General features: G+C 45.6%; 1 protein-coding gene across 1 annotated transcript in view; it reads right to left on the bottom strand.

The window, feature by feature from the left end:
* The window catches only part of LOC115104872 (piezo-type mechanosensitive ion channel component 2-like), a gene marked incomplete at its 3' end in the record, with an annotated part of 132,502 nt that overhangs the window by 68,471 nt on the left and 48,723 nt on the right, over nucleotides 1-15,308 (bottom strand). Inside the window, exon 3 of the mRNA XM_065006788.1 lies at nucleotides 12,505-12,630. Coding sequence (XP_064862860.1) covers nucleotides 12,505-12,630 — 126 coding nt within the window. The remainder of the gene's footprint in view (nucleotides 1-12,504; nucleotides 12,631-15,308) is intronic.

The raw sequence follows: 15,308 nt of genomic DNA, 5'->3' as shown, positions 1-15,308 counted from the left end.
AGATCACTGTCCTGGGATACAGTATATACAGGGATAACCAGTACCTGATCACTGTCCAGGGATACAGTATATACAGTGAGTACCAGTACCAGATCACTGTCCAGGGATACAGTATATACAGGGACTACCAGTACCAGATCACTGTCCAGGGGTACAGTATATACAGGGACTACCAGATCACTGTCCAGGGGTACAGTATATACAGGGAATACCAGTACCAGATCACTGTCCAGGGGTAATGCAGTACAGTATTCCCTGTATACACTGTACCCCTGGACAGTAATCTGGTAGTCCCTGTATATACTGTACCCCTGGACAGTGATCTGGTAGATCTGGTGGATCAACAAAGCCTCAGAAGTCCTAATTATAACACTTGTCTGTCAAGACGGATACAACGCCCCTGCCTAGATCATGCTACATACCTGGGTTAGCCTAACACCGATTTCTGTACGTAGTGAATTTAGTGCAGATTTACTGCTACTTCCCTTAGTCTTTCTCTCTTTATCACTCTATGATGTCATGGTCACAGGAATGGTGGAAATCATCTGGGCATTAGGTCATAACTCAAAGGAGGTGGACAATAAAACGAGGAGAGTGAGGCCTCCAGCGTGTCCATACAAATAGCACATAAAAAGGAGAGAGAGCAAGCTGTTAGGAAGGTAGGAAGGACACGAGGAAGAACAAAAGGACCTTCAAATAGTTTTCTTTGAGTTTCTATTTCTCGTGTTCATTCGAGACAGCTTGTAACAGTTAATTTTTTCCAAAACAACAATGAGCAATTCAGAAACACCTGTGGTCTCGACAGTCTAAAAACAATCCCCCAGCAGAAAAACAACAGTGGTTTCCTTCTGCTGAGAGTGAGCCATTTTAGAGGCTGTCTGTGCTGCGGAGCACAATGTTTTCATATGGCTGAAAGTGGGTTATTCTACAGATGATGGCTGTTCTGGGAAAACAAGGCCAAACACACCCCAAAAGAGTCTTTCTGAACAACATGGGAAATGTACCAAACCAGACTCCTACAAGTCTGTACAATGCTTCGACAATGTAAACAAATTGTGGTTGAGACATCTTGTAAAAAAAATGCAAACTACCATAGAAATTCCTTTAAAAGAAAACAGGGAAATACTTTCAGTTTATGTGCATTGTGGGATTCAATTGCAGTCATGTAATTTTTGGTGGGGAATATCAAAGACCGAGGTCCTCTGTGGATTGTTATGCTTCAGTACTGAGAGCTAATTGCGTTTTTGGTTGGGCTTACAGACATTGAGTTTTTGTGTAGTTATGGCGATAGAGGAGGACATAAGACATAAAGACCTGTTCCTTCCTGGAAGTCTCTTCATGATGACCTCATCTTAACCTCTACTTCTCCAATTCAATTGGAAACAGATGGACAGACAAACGGACGGACGTACACCTGGTAAACATGGCTGCAGCTCCCTCGCTGACTGACCAAGCACACATCCGAGGCCAAGTCAGTAGAGGGCCAAATCGAGGGGCCCACTCAAGGCAAGGCCGCTAAATCGATGATTTGAAACAAGATCTTTTTGCAAAATGTCACTATTCTTCACTGTTATTAGTCGGGACAAGGGGTCCAATCCAGAGGGAGAAGATATGACTGAAGCTCTGGCACAGATGCTTTTCGCCTCCCACCTCCACACAGCCTACTGTGGGACACATCTACAACGTTATTATTGGGTTTGACATTTTGTTTACATTAATTCTGACCAATAACGTAGCTAGTGGAAACTGAAAGTTGTCAGGACCCATCCTCTCCTTGGTCCGTGCTGCCTGCATCCCTGTGAAACGTGGCTCATAGTTCCATGGTGTGATGGATTGTTTTTGTTGTGAATTGGGCTGCACATCCTGGGGAAGAGGATTATTTTATAGCAGGACACTCAGAGCTATTAATGACAAAAACAGGAGTCACTTAATTAAGAACAAATTCTTATTTACAATGACGGCCTACCCCGGCCAAACCCTAACGACAATTGTGCACTGCCCGATGGGACTCCCAATCACGGCCGGTTGTGATACAGCCTGGAATCGAATCAGGGTCTGTAGTGACGCCTCTAGCACTGACATGCAGTGCCTTAGACCGCTGTGCCACTCGGGAGACAAAACCCGCACGTTTGACTTACCTCACATTACAAGGGCAGTTCAACTGTAGACTACACTATCTCAGATGTCCCAGTCCCAGTCTCTCTTCACATAGCAGCCCCTTACTCCCGCCACAGCACTCTCTTATAGTAGCCAGGCACATTTTTAATCCACCTTTCATCTCTGACTTCACCTAGGGTTGCCTCCACAGAAGGGCTACTTGTTTTCGCTCCCTCTCTCGCTCCTTCACTTCACTCAGCGTTCTGAGGGCTGCATGCCCCCTCCCCGGAATATTCTATACAGTGGAGATGTATTCCCTGCCAACAGAGACAGAGGCAGGGAGATGCCATTTTTGTGTAAGACCAGGAAATACACCGAGCTCGCGTCGGGGTGCAGTGAGGATACAGTGGCGAGGGCGATAAGTGAGCGTGCGCCTCGTGGAGTTTTCCTAAAGTTCTATTAGTATCTTGTTGTTAAGGCCATGTTGACTAGCCACCCCTCCCCCCCTTCAAGCCCATACAGTACAGTGCAGTACACACACCACCATAACATACTCAAAGGCCACTTGGACCTGGAGGAAATATAAAAACAAAGGAAATGGTGTTGACTGTTGGACAATCAGATAACCTTCCCTGTGTGAAGGTGTGCTTCTTGTTTGGGCTTGGCTTCCCCCTTAGCTAGCGCTGTGATGTCATAGCTGCTGGTCAACGAAGTGCACTGCAATGAACCGCTGACTGTTGAAGGCTGCTAACAGGGATCCTCAACATAATGCAGTGCATCAAATGCTGTCAGAAGTGAAAGTTCATATGGGCATAGTTCACATCAGTTTGCTCAATTGAAATCCCAGGCTGGAATTCAACCAAGCCCGCACTTTGGTAAACTTGGATTGCAATAACATATATTGCAGAGCCAAACAAAAGCCCACAGATTATGTAATCATTTTGACAAGATCTAATTAAACTCCTCTTTCCGCAGTGCAAGATTAGCAAAGTGTGAATTTGATGGATTCTGCCTCCCTTGCAACTCAACACAGCGCAGAACATTCCCAACCAATCAGGTTTATTGTACTGTAAGGTTCTCCTGTCAGCAGTAAACAGATGTGAGATCCCGTGACACACTTTGAGATAGTAGACTCTAGTCTACTGCTATGAATAGAAAGTCAGAAAGCAATAAAAGTAGGAATACTGATTCCCATGATAAAACCACCTAAACTTTTGTTTTAAAGCCCCATATGACATCACTATCTAGAGAGACAGTAGAAAATAGATGTTGGCAATGTTCTCTATAACATCACTTGGTGTCAGTTCATTTCAGTTCAGTTCCAAAGGGTTCTAAGTGGAACCCAAAAGGGTTATACGTGAAACCCAAAAGGGTTTTCCTATGGGTACAGCCGATGAATGGTTTTGGAACCCTTTTGTTCTAAGAGTGTGCATAGAATTAGAACGAGGCTATTACTAGAACAGATGTTCAGGTCCCTGACGTTTCAGCAAGGCCAAACAATGACTCCAAAGTATCAATCCATAGCTTGTTTGAACACAGTGTTCTTCGGGGACACTACGTTATTACCACAGTGCTACAGTCTGTTGTAGGTTATATCATGCTGAAAGTCCTCCCTGAAGATGCACACCAAGCCAAGCGCAGCATTTCCCTGACAATGGAACAGAACTGTCACCAGCGTGAGGAAAAACAATAACGAACGCCTGTAAACTTAATGTAAAGGCAGTTTACCAGTACCATAATTGGAAACTGTCAACATGTCTAACTTTTAGAAGTAGAGGTGAGTTAATAGTAAGTGTGCTGTGTTAATGTAGCTACAGATTAGAGGCCATATCAATCATCATGATTCTGGTTAAGAAATCGAGTCCAACCAGCTACTGTGGAGGATTCCCTTACAGAAAAAACACACACAGTGTTCCAAAAACACACGATCTTGATCTTATGTGAATTTAATGTGATAACATGTGACAACATGTAAAGCAACGTGTGCTAACATGAAACTACATATGTGAATACATGTGATCCCCTGTGAAGTGTTGCAAATGTTTTCACATTTTTTCCACATCTGAAATCATATGTTTTTTCTGTAAGGATTGTAATGAGTGTTTCCAATGATATTATCCTTATATTCACTGAGTGTACAAAACATTGAGAACACCTGCTCTTTCCATAACAGTGACTGACCAGGTGAATCCAGGTGAAAGTTAAATCCAATTTAATCAGTAGATATTGTCTCATCGCTGCAACGCAATGGGCTTGGGAGGCAAAGGTCAAGCATCCTCTGAAACATGACCCGTCAAACCACACTTCTTAACATCCAACCGCACCAATCTGTCAGAGGAAACACCATTCAACTGATGACCAAGGTCCACCTACAGGTACCTGGCCCGCCACAAGAGCACGATGAGCCAAGTAAAGCCCCCCCAGCCAAACCATCCCCTAACGACGCTCTCCTAATGACGCTCCCCTAACGACGCTCCCCTAATGACGCTGGGCCAATTGTGTGCCGCCCCCAAGGAACTCCTAATGACGCTGGGCCAATTGTGATACAGCCTGGGATCGAACCCAGGTCTGCACCACTCGGTAGGCCTCCAAAAGACAGATTTTTAATACAATTGAGACATGGATTGTGTATGTGTGCTATTCAGAGGGGGAATGGGTAAGACAAAAGACTGAAGTGCCTTTGAACGGGGTATGGTAGTAGGTGCCAGGTGCAGTCTAAAACTGCAACTCTGCTGGGTTTTTAAAGCTCAACAGTTCCCCGTATGTATCAAGAATGGTCCACCACCCAAAGGACATCCAGTCGACTTGACACAACTGTGGGAAGCGTTGGAGTCAACATGGGCCAGCATCCCTGTGGAACGCTTTCAACACCTTGTAGAGTCCCTGCCCTGACGAATTGAGGCTGTTCTGAGGGCAAAAAGGGGTTCAACTCAATGTTAGGACGGCATTCCTAATCTTTGGTACACTCAGTGTATACTGTAACACGGAGTAAATAGTATGACCTAAGAGTAACAGCAAAATTCAACAGAGGTTAGTTAGAGCAGGAGTTCTGAAATGTTTTCACTCAGGGCCCCCTTCCAGCATTGAGGAACAATAATAATAATATAGTTATAATATAATATACTATACAGTAGTATATTATAGTATACTACCCCCACAGTTTGGGATCCACTGAGGTAGAGAATAATTTGCTCTTCATACTACTGTATAGTAGAGAGGAGACAGGAGCTATGCTGGAGCTTAACCTTTACACCTTTGGCGACAACGTGTCACAACGCAAAGGAACTGAAGGAACGTGATTGAGGAGGGGTTTCAGGAGGGCATTTTGCGGAGGTAGCCTACATGAGAAAGAACGCTAGCATGGAGGAATGAGACATCAACAGGAATGCCAGAGAGTGAAATAAGAGTATAAAAGGGTGATCTGGAACAGAGGTGGACTGATGTAGTGAGGCAAAGCAGAGTGACACACAAACAACCTCTCACATCTGTCTGACGTGTGCCTGGGCCTACCACCAGCACACCGTGCTCTGCTGGGTTCCCATTGGTTCCCCTGGGGCACCAAACTTTGACCTTTGAGAGCCATGCTGAGGACCCTGGGAGACAGCCGCCACGTCTGGGGGCGTAGACACTCGCGTTCACTTCCCCAGGTGTCCATCTTACCATGCCAACCACAGTACAACACTCGCCCTGTCACGGAGGACCAATGTGGTCATGTCCATTAGCTCTAAGTAAAAGAATAAGAGAAATGTAAGCTGACATGAATCCAGATGGAATACAAATCATCCAATCATATAAGGATTCAGTCATGTTCTGTGTTGGAAGGAACGGTAGATAAGGGATGGACAGCCAGGTCATCCGTGATACAAGTCAGTATTTGACGTGGAAACCGGCAACTAGGGGCAACAGTGAGCACTGAAACCTTCAAGTTGGTTTTGGTTTTGCGAGTTCATAGTTGATGGGAAAGATGGATGGATGTAAGCATCTGTCTCTGATTACAAAGGTTGCAAGTTCAAATCCAGCAATGGAAAGGTGTTTTTGAGTTTTTGTTTTAAGCCTATCCCAAACCTTAACCATTCTGAGTTCATGTCTAACCTTAAGATTTCTGAGTTAATGCATACATTTAACCCTAACCTTAAACATTTGGAGTTAATTTGATGTTTAAGAAACATGGATAAGCGTCTAATACTGACGTGAGACTGTGAGAACTAGTTGGGGATGGAACAGCCCGTACATAACAGATGGAAGGGCCAGTACATAAAGGATGGAAGGGCCAGTACATAAGGGATGGAAGGGCCAGTACATAAGGGATGGAAGGGCCAGTACATAACAGATGGAAGGGCCAGTACATAAGGGATGGAAGGGCCAGTACATAAAGGATGGAAGGGCCAGTACATAACAGATGGAAGGGCCAGTACATAACAGATGGAAGGGCCAGTACATAACAGATGGAAGGGCCAGTACATAAAGGATGGAAGGGCCAGTACATAAAGGATGGAAGGGCCCGTACATAAGGGATGGGATGGAAGGGCCAGTACATAAGGGATGGAAGGGCCCGTACATAACAGATGGAAGGGCCAGTACATAAAGGATGGAAGGGCCAGTACATAAGGGATGGAAGGGCCAGTACATAAAGGATGGAAGGGCCAGTACATAAGGGATGGAAGGGCCAGTACATAAAGGATGGAGGGGCCAGTACATAAAGGATGGAAGGGCCAGTACATAAGGGATGGAAGGGCCAGTACATAAAGGATGGAAGGGCCAGTACATAAAGGATGGGATGGAAGGGCCAGTACATAAGGGATGGAAGGGCCCGTACATAACAGATGGAAGGGCCAGTACATAAAGGATGGAAGGGCCAGTACATAACAGATGGAAGGGCCAGTACATAAAGGATGGAAGGGCCAGTACATAAGGGATGGAAGGGCCAGTACATAAGGGATGGAAGGGCCAGTACATAAGGGATGGAAGGGCCAGTACATAAAGGATGGAAGGGCCAGTACATAACAGATGGAAGGGCCAGTACATAACAGACTGAAGGGCCAGTACATAACAGATGGAAGGGCCAGTACATAAAGGATGGAAGGGCCAGTACATAAAGGATGGAAGGGCCCGTACATAAGGGATGGGATGGAAGGGCCAGTACATAAGGGATGGAAGGGCCAGTACATAAAGGATGGAAGGGCCAGTACATAAAGGATGGAAGGGCCAGTACATAAAGGATGGGATGGAAGGGCCAGTACATAAGGGATGGAAGGGCCAGTACATAAAGGATGGAAGGGCCAGTACATAAAGGATGGAAGGGCCAGTACATAACAGATGGAAGGGCCAGTACATAAAGGATGGAAGGGCCAGTACATAACAGATGGAAGGGCCAGTACATACGGGATGGAAGGGCCAGTACATAACAGATGGAAGGGCCAGTACATAACAGATGGAAGGGCCAGTACATAACAGATGGAAGGGCCAGTACATAAGGGATGGAAGGGCCAATACATAAGGGATGGAAGGGCCAGTACATAAAGGATGGAAGGGCCAGTACATAACAGATGGAAGGGCCAGTACATAACAGATGGAAGGGCCAGTACATAAGGGATGGAAGGGCCAATACATAAGGGATGGAAGGGCCAGTACATAAAGGATGGAAGGGCCAGTACATAACAGATGGAAGGGCCAGTACATAACAGATGGAAGGGCCAGTACATAAGGGATGGAAGGGCCAGTACATAACAGATGGAAGGGCCAGTACATAACAGATGGAAGGGCCAGTACATAACAGATGGAAGGGCCAGTACATAACAGATGGAAGGGCCAGTACATAACAGATGGAAGGGCCAGTACATAAGGGATGGAAGGGCCAGTACATAAAGGATGGAAGGGCCAGTACATAAGGGATGGAAGGGCCAGTACATAAAGGATGGAAGGGCCAGTACATAAAGGATGGAAGGGCCAGTACATAAAGGATGGAAGGGCCAGTACATAAGGGATGGAAGAGAAGGGCCACTACATAAGGAATGGAAGAGAGGGGACAGTACATAAGGGAAGGAAGAGAAGGGCCACTAGATAAGGGATGGAAGAGAAGGTTACTAGATAAGGGAAGGAAGAGAAGGGCCAGTACATAAGGAATGGAAGAGAAGGGCCACTACATAAGAAATGGAAGGGCAGGGCCTGGTTGCACAAAACATCTTAAGTGTTTACCTTCAGCGAAGGGAATTAATTAAGGGCGATACATAAAGCCACTCAAACATTTCTGTAGGTAAGGGCATAATGTCATTGTTCTATTTGTGGTTTTACAGTAGTTTGAAGACATGTTAGACATGTTAGTTTGAAGACATTTATTTTGGTTACTTTTATCTCAACATGTTTCTATTAGTTTCTAGCACATCAAGCTAATTTACTGAGTAGGTAGCTAGCTGGCCAGCTGGCCAGCTGGCTTTGTAGCCATGGATTGTGCACACTATTTAGCTACCTAGCTAGCTAGCTGGTGGATGTTTTCCTTTTGAAACCAGGGCAGAGGAAAGCAAAATTTACTTACACAAATGTTGTTTACATTAATATTCATACTGAAGGAAGCACTTATTTTAAGGGGGAAATTAGCCTTAAAATGTTTTGTGCAACTGACTTAAAGTTAAGGAAACTTTAAGTAAAAAGATAAGGTGGAAATTAACTTAAGATGTTTTATGGAACCGAGCCCAGTACATGGAAGGGGATGGAAGGGAAGTGTCACTTCCCGGCCATAGAGAGGGTTATATTATCTATGAACCATGGCACGAAGACTCCAGTGATGATCCATGGCACGAAGCCTCCAGTGATGATCCATGGCACGAAGCCTCCAGTGATGATCCATAGCAAGAAGCCTTCAGTGATGATACATGGCACGAAGCCTCCAGTGATGATCCGTGGCACGAACCCTCCAGTGAGTAGTCATGGCACAAAGCCTCCAGTGAGGAGTCATGGCAGGAAGCCTCCAATGACGCCCTCCAATGCGGAGCCTCCAGCGACGGTCTCCAGTCCGGAGCCTCCAGCGACGGTCTCCGTTCTGGAGCCTCCAGCGACGGTCTCCGGTCCGGAGCCTCCAGAGACGGACTCTGGTCCGGAGCCTCCAGAGACGTTCTCCGGTCCGGAGCCTCCAGCAGCGACGTTCTCCGGTCCGGAGCCTCCAGCAGCGACGTTCTCCGGTCCGGAGCCTCCAGCTACGACGGTGCCCAGTCCGAAGCCTCCAGCGGCGACAGTGCCCAGTCCGGAGCCTCCAGCGACGACGGTGCCCAGTCCGGAGCCTCCAGCGACGACGGTACCCAGTCCGGGGCCAGCAACGAGGGTGCCCAGTCCGGAGCCTGCAGCAACGAGGGTGCCCAGTCCGGAGCCTGCAGCAACGAGGGTGCCCAGTCCGGAGCCTGCAGCAACGAAGGTCCCCAGTCCGGGGTTGGCGGCGAGTGTCCCCGCACCAGAGGCGCCACCAAAGTGGGGAGAGCCAGAGGTGGAGGGGGGTCTACGTCCCGCACCAGAGCCGCCACCGTAAAGGAGGCCCACCCGGACCCTCCCCTTTAGAGTCAGGTTTTGCGGCTGGAGTCTGCACCTTTGGGAGGGGGTAGTTGTTTTCTGTTTTGTGTTTCTGCACCAGACAGAACTGTTTCGTTTTGTTCCACTTTGTTATTTTGTTTCGGTGTTCAGTTTGAATAAATAATCATGAAACACATACCATGCTGCGCTTTGATCCTCTTCTTCAGACGAGCATTACAGGAAGTGCCAAGGCTCGGTTGTATAAAACATCTTAAGTGTTTCCCTTAAGGAATAATGTTCACTTACCTAAGGGAATTGTTTAAGGGCGTAGCATTTAACCACTCAAAAATGTCCTTCGGTAAGGGCCTACTTAGGGGGTTTTACGGTAGTTTGAAGACATGTATGGCAGAAAGAGTCTCTGACTACCATGGAGAAGGCCTGATTCACTGACTAAATGTCGCGTCAAAGAGATCTCTTTAATTTTGTGAGATAGCAAAATAGAACTTCTATAATCAAGACAGGACAACCAAATTGATTCAGAAGATAATAAAACACGTTTCTTTTAGTAACTTTTTTCTCAACATGTTTATATTACTTTCTAGTATGGCAAGCTAGCTTACAGTGTAGCTATAGCTAACGAGCCAAGTAGCTTTGCAGTCATGGATTGTAACTATAGTGTCCTCAATTATTTAGCCAAGAGCATTGTCTATAGTGTCCACTGTTATTTACCAAAGAGCACCGTCTATAGTGTCCACTATTATTTACCCAAGAGCACAGTCTATTGTGTCAACTATGATTTACCCAAGAGCATCGTCTATAGTGTCCACTATTATTTACCAAAGAGCACAGTCTATAGTGTCCACTATGATTTACCCAAGAGCATCGTCTATAGTGTCCACTATTATTTACCCAAGAGCACAGTCTATAGTGTCCACTATGATTTACCCAAGAGCACCGTCTATAGTGAACACTATTATTTACCCACGAGCACCGTCTATGGTGTACACTACCCAAGAGCACCGTCTATAGTGAACACTATTATTTACCCAAGAACACCGTCTATGGTGTACACTACCCAAGAGCACCGTCTATGGTGTACACTACCCAAGAGCACCGTTTATGGTGTACACTACCCAAGAGCACCGTCTATGGTGTACACTACCCAAGAGCACCGTCTATGGTGTACACTACCCGAGAACACCGTCTGTAGTGTACACTACCCAAGAGCACCGTCTATGGTGTATACTACCCAAGAGCACCGTCTATAGAGTACACTACCCAAGAGCACCGTCTATGGTGTACACTACCCAAGAGCACCGTCTATGGTGTACACTACCCGAGAACACCGTCTGTAGTGTACACTACCCAAGAGCACCGTCTATGGTGTACACTACCCAAGAGCACCGTCTATAGAGTACACTACCCAAGAACACCGTCTATAGTGTACACTACCCGAGAGCACCGTCTATAGAGTACACTACCCAAGAACACCGTCTATAGTGTACACTACCCAAGAGCACCGTCTATGGTGTACACTACCCGAGAGCACCGTCTATGGTGTACACTACCCAAGAACACCGTCTATAGTGTACACTACCCGAGAACACCGTCTATAGTGTACACTACCCAAGAACACCGTCTATAGTGTACACTACCCAAGAGCACCGTCTATAGTGTACACTACCCAAGAACACCGTCTATGGTGTACACTACCCAAGAACACCGTCTATGGTGTACACTACCCAAGAACACCGTCTATGGTGTACACTACCCAAGAACACCGTCTATGGTGTACACTACCCAAGAACACCGTCTATGGTGTACACTACCCAAGAACACCGTCTATGGTGTACACTACCCAAGAGCACCGTCTATGGTGTACACTACCCAAGAGCACCGTCTATGGTGTACACTACCCAAGAGCACCCTCTGTAGTGTCCAATATTATTTCTGCTTATATTATCTGTTCATTGCATTCTGACTGCAACTGACTTCAGGACTGCCGTAACTTCCACTGTATTATGTTTGGCAGCCTATTTTCATCAGTATTATGGAATTGTCCCGTGGTATTTGAGAGAAAAAAGTATGTTAACTCAGCTGTTTACAAGAGAACAGCGTCTAGACGGAGGCTTACAGGTGATACATAATTCCAACTTTTTAACCCAATAAATATACATTGCACACAAAGTTACACTTGGTTTTTCAAAACTTGGTGAATCGCTGAAGTTCTTTGATCGATTGTTTTCGATAAGTCTTTTGACGTAACACCGTGCATGCTAACACTAGGGTCAGACAGGTGTTTCAAGGGTTCTTATGCAACTTGAAGACCCCGCACATAATTTAAAACATTTTATGATTGTACTCTACATGTGAGACAGACCACCTTCGCTCTAAATTTTCGGTCGGGGTTTGAATGCACTTCTGTCAGGGCAGCATGGGAGTGAGGGAGTTTTTTTATTTTCATTATGTTTATCCCCATCTTGAGTGCAGATGTTGTGGCTTATATTGCTACTCGGAGAGATTTGTGCCAGTGGTTTGCAGCAGCAACAGCGGGGCCTGTGTTGGGCCGCGAAGCAGACCAGGTCTCAGGTTCTGGTCTGAAAAACCTGCTGTCGGGCCAGTGGGTAACCTGATCTAGGCGTGGACTGGGCTGTAACCTCCGCTCACCCCCACCCTGCAGCCCCAGCCGGCCCATGTCCCACTTACTGGGGTGGATGCTCCCTCTACAGACTTCAACCCTTTTATTGTCCCCAGTACAAGGTCAAAAATATCTGGGATACTATAGTTCAGCTCATGAAACATGGGACCAACACTTTACATATTGCGTTTATATATTTTTATTTTTTTATTATTATATATTTTTTGACATCACACTTTAATGGGAGTGTAGTAGAGAAGATTGGTACTCACAGTTGAAGTTGGGTTCTATGTTGTCTCCTGCTAGCAGACTGTTGATGGTAACCTGGTAGATGATGGACAGCAGCAGGAAAGCCATACCGGTGAAGCACAGGGACTTAACCAGGCACCCTGTGTGACCTGAAAGAGAGAGAAATGATCCTCTAAGGTTTCTCGGATACTGAGGTCCACTGCATAATTCAGATTGAATAGTTTACACAACATTAGAGGGTCTGTCAAGTCAAATAGTAGTAGTGTAACTACTTCCTAGTTATGGTTCCGTTTTTCCTCGTGATGAAAAAGTAATAAGACTACGAGACAAATGTTAACTTTATTAGGACGAATAAACATTTGTATTTCAACAATTTCATAACTGGTCTCATGTCATCAGTAAGGCCATACTTTAAAAACACAATGCATTTTACTAAATCATATTCGATGCAAACACTCGCAACTAACTATTCATCGCGCAATACTCCACCGACTGTAGGGTAACATTAGATACTTGTCATTGACAGAGTGGAGACCTCACAGCCCAGTTATATGGTTTCCAGTTCACATAGCTTAACCTGTCTGGTCCCATCCTAATAGGCCAGGATAAAGTAATCCGCCTCCATTAATCCTAATACAGTACTGTATTACAGGTTTCCCTGCTGACCAGGGCCAGTAATATCCCAGTGATAGTTTTGGCAGGCCGGTGGCCATCCATGTTTGGACCAACCTAAACACATGGTGACCTCTAAAGTCAAATGTGATGGATAAAACAGAGCTCAACAACTAGTGATGATTGGCCGACTGTCTGGTTGATGGCTGATTGGACGGGTTGCTTAGAGATGTTGATAGGAGTGATTAGGGGACGATGCAGAGCAGAGGTGTCTGGATGTCTTGCAGGGAAAAAGTATGATAAAACAGTGTGAAGTGAACAAGAACAAACCCCTGAATGGAAATGCTTCAGCTGGTTCAGTCGATTAGTACTGTCACACCCTGATCTGTTTCTCCTGTTTTTGTGATTGTCTCCATCCCTCCTCCAGGTGTTGCCCATCTTCCCCATTATCCCCTGTGCATTTATACCTGTGTTATCTGTTTGTCTGTTGCCTGTTCGTTTTGTTCTTCAAACCTACCAGAGTTCTACCCCTTGCTCCTGCCTTGTCTATTTTCTTGTTTTCCCAGTTGTCTTTTGTGCCTGCCCTGGCCCTGACCTTGCCTGCCATCCTGTACCTTTGCCCCACTACTCTGGATTACCGACCTCTGCCTGCCCTGACCATGACCCTGACCCTGCCTGCCATCCTGTACCTTTGCCCCACTACTCTGGATTACCGACCTCTGCCTGCCCTGACCATGACCCTGAGTCTGCCTGCCGTCCTGTACCTTTGCCTGCCAGTGTTCAAATTAATAAACTTTTGTTACTTCAACATTGTCTGCACCTGGGTCTTACCTTCAAACGTGTAACAACATCTAACCAGGAAGCAGAAAAGCCCACTCAGTTCATGGCAGATCCAAACAAGATGTTGGCAGGTTTTCATCACAACAAACAAGTACGTGTAATATTCCTAACTATGGATCCATAACTCTAAGCAAGGTATCAAATTCAGCTAACAAATTGGCACCTTCCATTTAAGTCAGCGAGATGCTGACACTAGCTCAAAACGTGTGAGACAGAGCTCCCTAGGCGTGTGTCAGCCCCTAACTGTGTTAGGAGCCTGACACTGAGCAGGGGAACACTCCTGTAAACTCCCGAAGAGACACTTCCATCTCTCTTTAAGGATTAATGATCCCACTTCTGACACCAATGCCTTGTGACTCAGACTTCCATAGAAACGTGATGCTATCCTGATATGGACACTGTCCTATAGTAGGGACACTCAGCTATCTCTGTCATGTAGAAAGTGTGACTCCCTCATTTAATTACGTTATGAATCAAATATTGTGCTCACATATGGCGGTGTCCGCAGGTTGATCAACTTAGAGCCAAACTTCAGGTATACTTCTAACATTGGATTGAACTTCCTGTAAAACACTGGGGCTACAATTAAAGTCAAATGTCAAATCTGTGGTGTATTAACATTGCATTTGCCGCAATTGCAGCCAATAAAGGGGTTTTCAGTGAATGGTCTTGAGCATCCAATTATAGTTTGTTTTAGATTAGACATTTGAGATGTATTATTCCAACCCAACATGGCTGCAGGGTAACTTTCACACACCCCTACATCCCCATATATTGTGGTTCTCTTCCATAACAGGCTGTATCTATGACAAAGAGAGGGAGCCACTACACACTTTTCATGAGGCTCCACACATCAAACAGAGGACTCGTTACATCATAAATACCTACTGGTTATCATTGTTTTTATTGTCTTGAAAGAGATATGGAAATGAGTTGGAGTGGCAACCTGGTATGTACATTACAATGAGATACTGTTGTGGAAAAGACATCAATGAACCTATTCATGTACACTGTTAGAAAAAAAAGGTGCTATCTAGAACCTAAAAGGGTAATTTGACTATCCACATAGGAGAACCCTTTGAATAAAAAAGCTTTTGATTCCAATTAGAACCGTTTTGAGGTTTCTACATGAAACCCAAAATGGTTCTTCCTGGAACCAAAAAGGGTTATCCTATGGGGACAGTCGAAGAAGGAGAGTAGTATATACACTGAGTATACCAACCCCCCCCCACACACACACACACAAACACACTTTTGCTCTCAGAGCAGCCTCAATTCGTTGGGGCTTGAACTCTATAAGGTGTCGAAAGCGTTCCACAGGGATGCTGGCCAATGTTGACTCCAATGCTTCCCACAGTTGTGTCAAGTTGGCTGG

The sequence above is a fragment of the Oncorhynchus nerka genome, linkage group LG22 (assembly GCF_034236695.1).
Source record: "Oncorhynchus nerka isolate Pitt River linkage group LG22, Oner_Uvic_2.0, whole genome shotgun sequence".
In the NCBI taxonomy this organism is placed as follows: domain Eukaryota; kingdom Metazoa; phylum Chordata; class Actinopteri; order Salmoniformes; family Salmonidae; genus Oncorhynchus; species Oncorhynchus nerka.
Note: the sequence above shows the minus strand (reverse complement) of the source record. Positions and strands in the feature narration are given on the sequence as shown.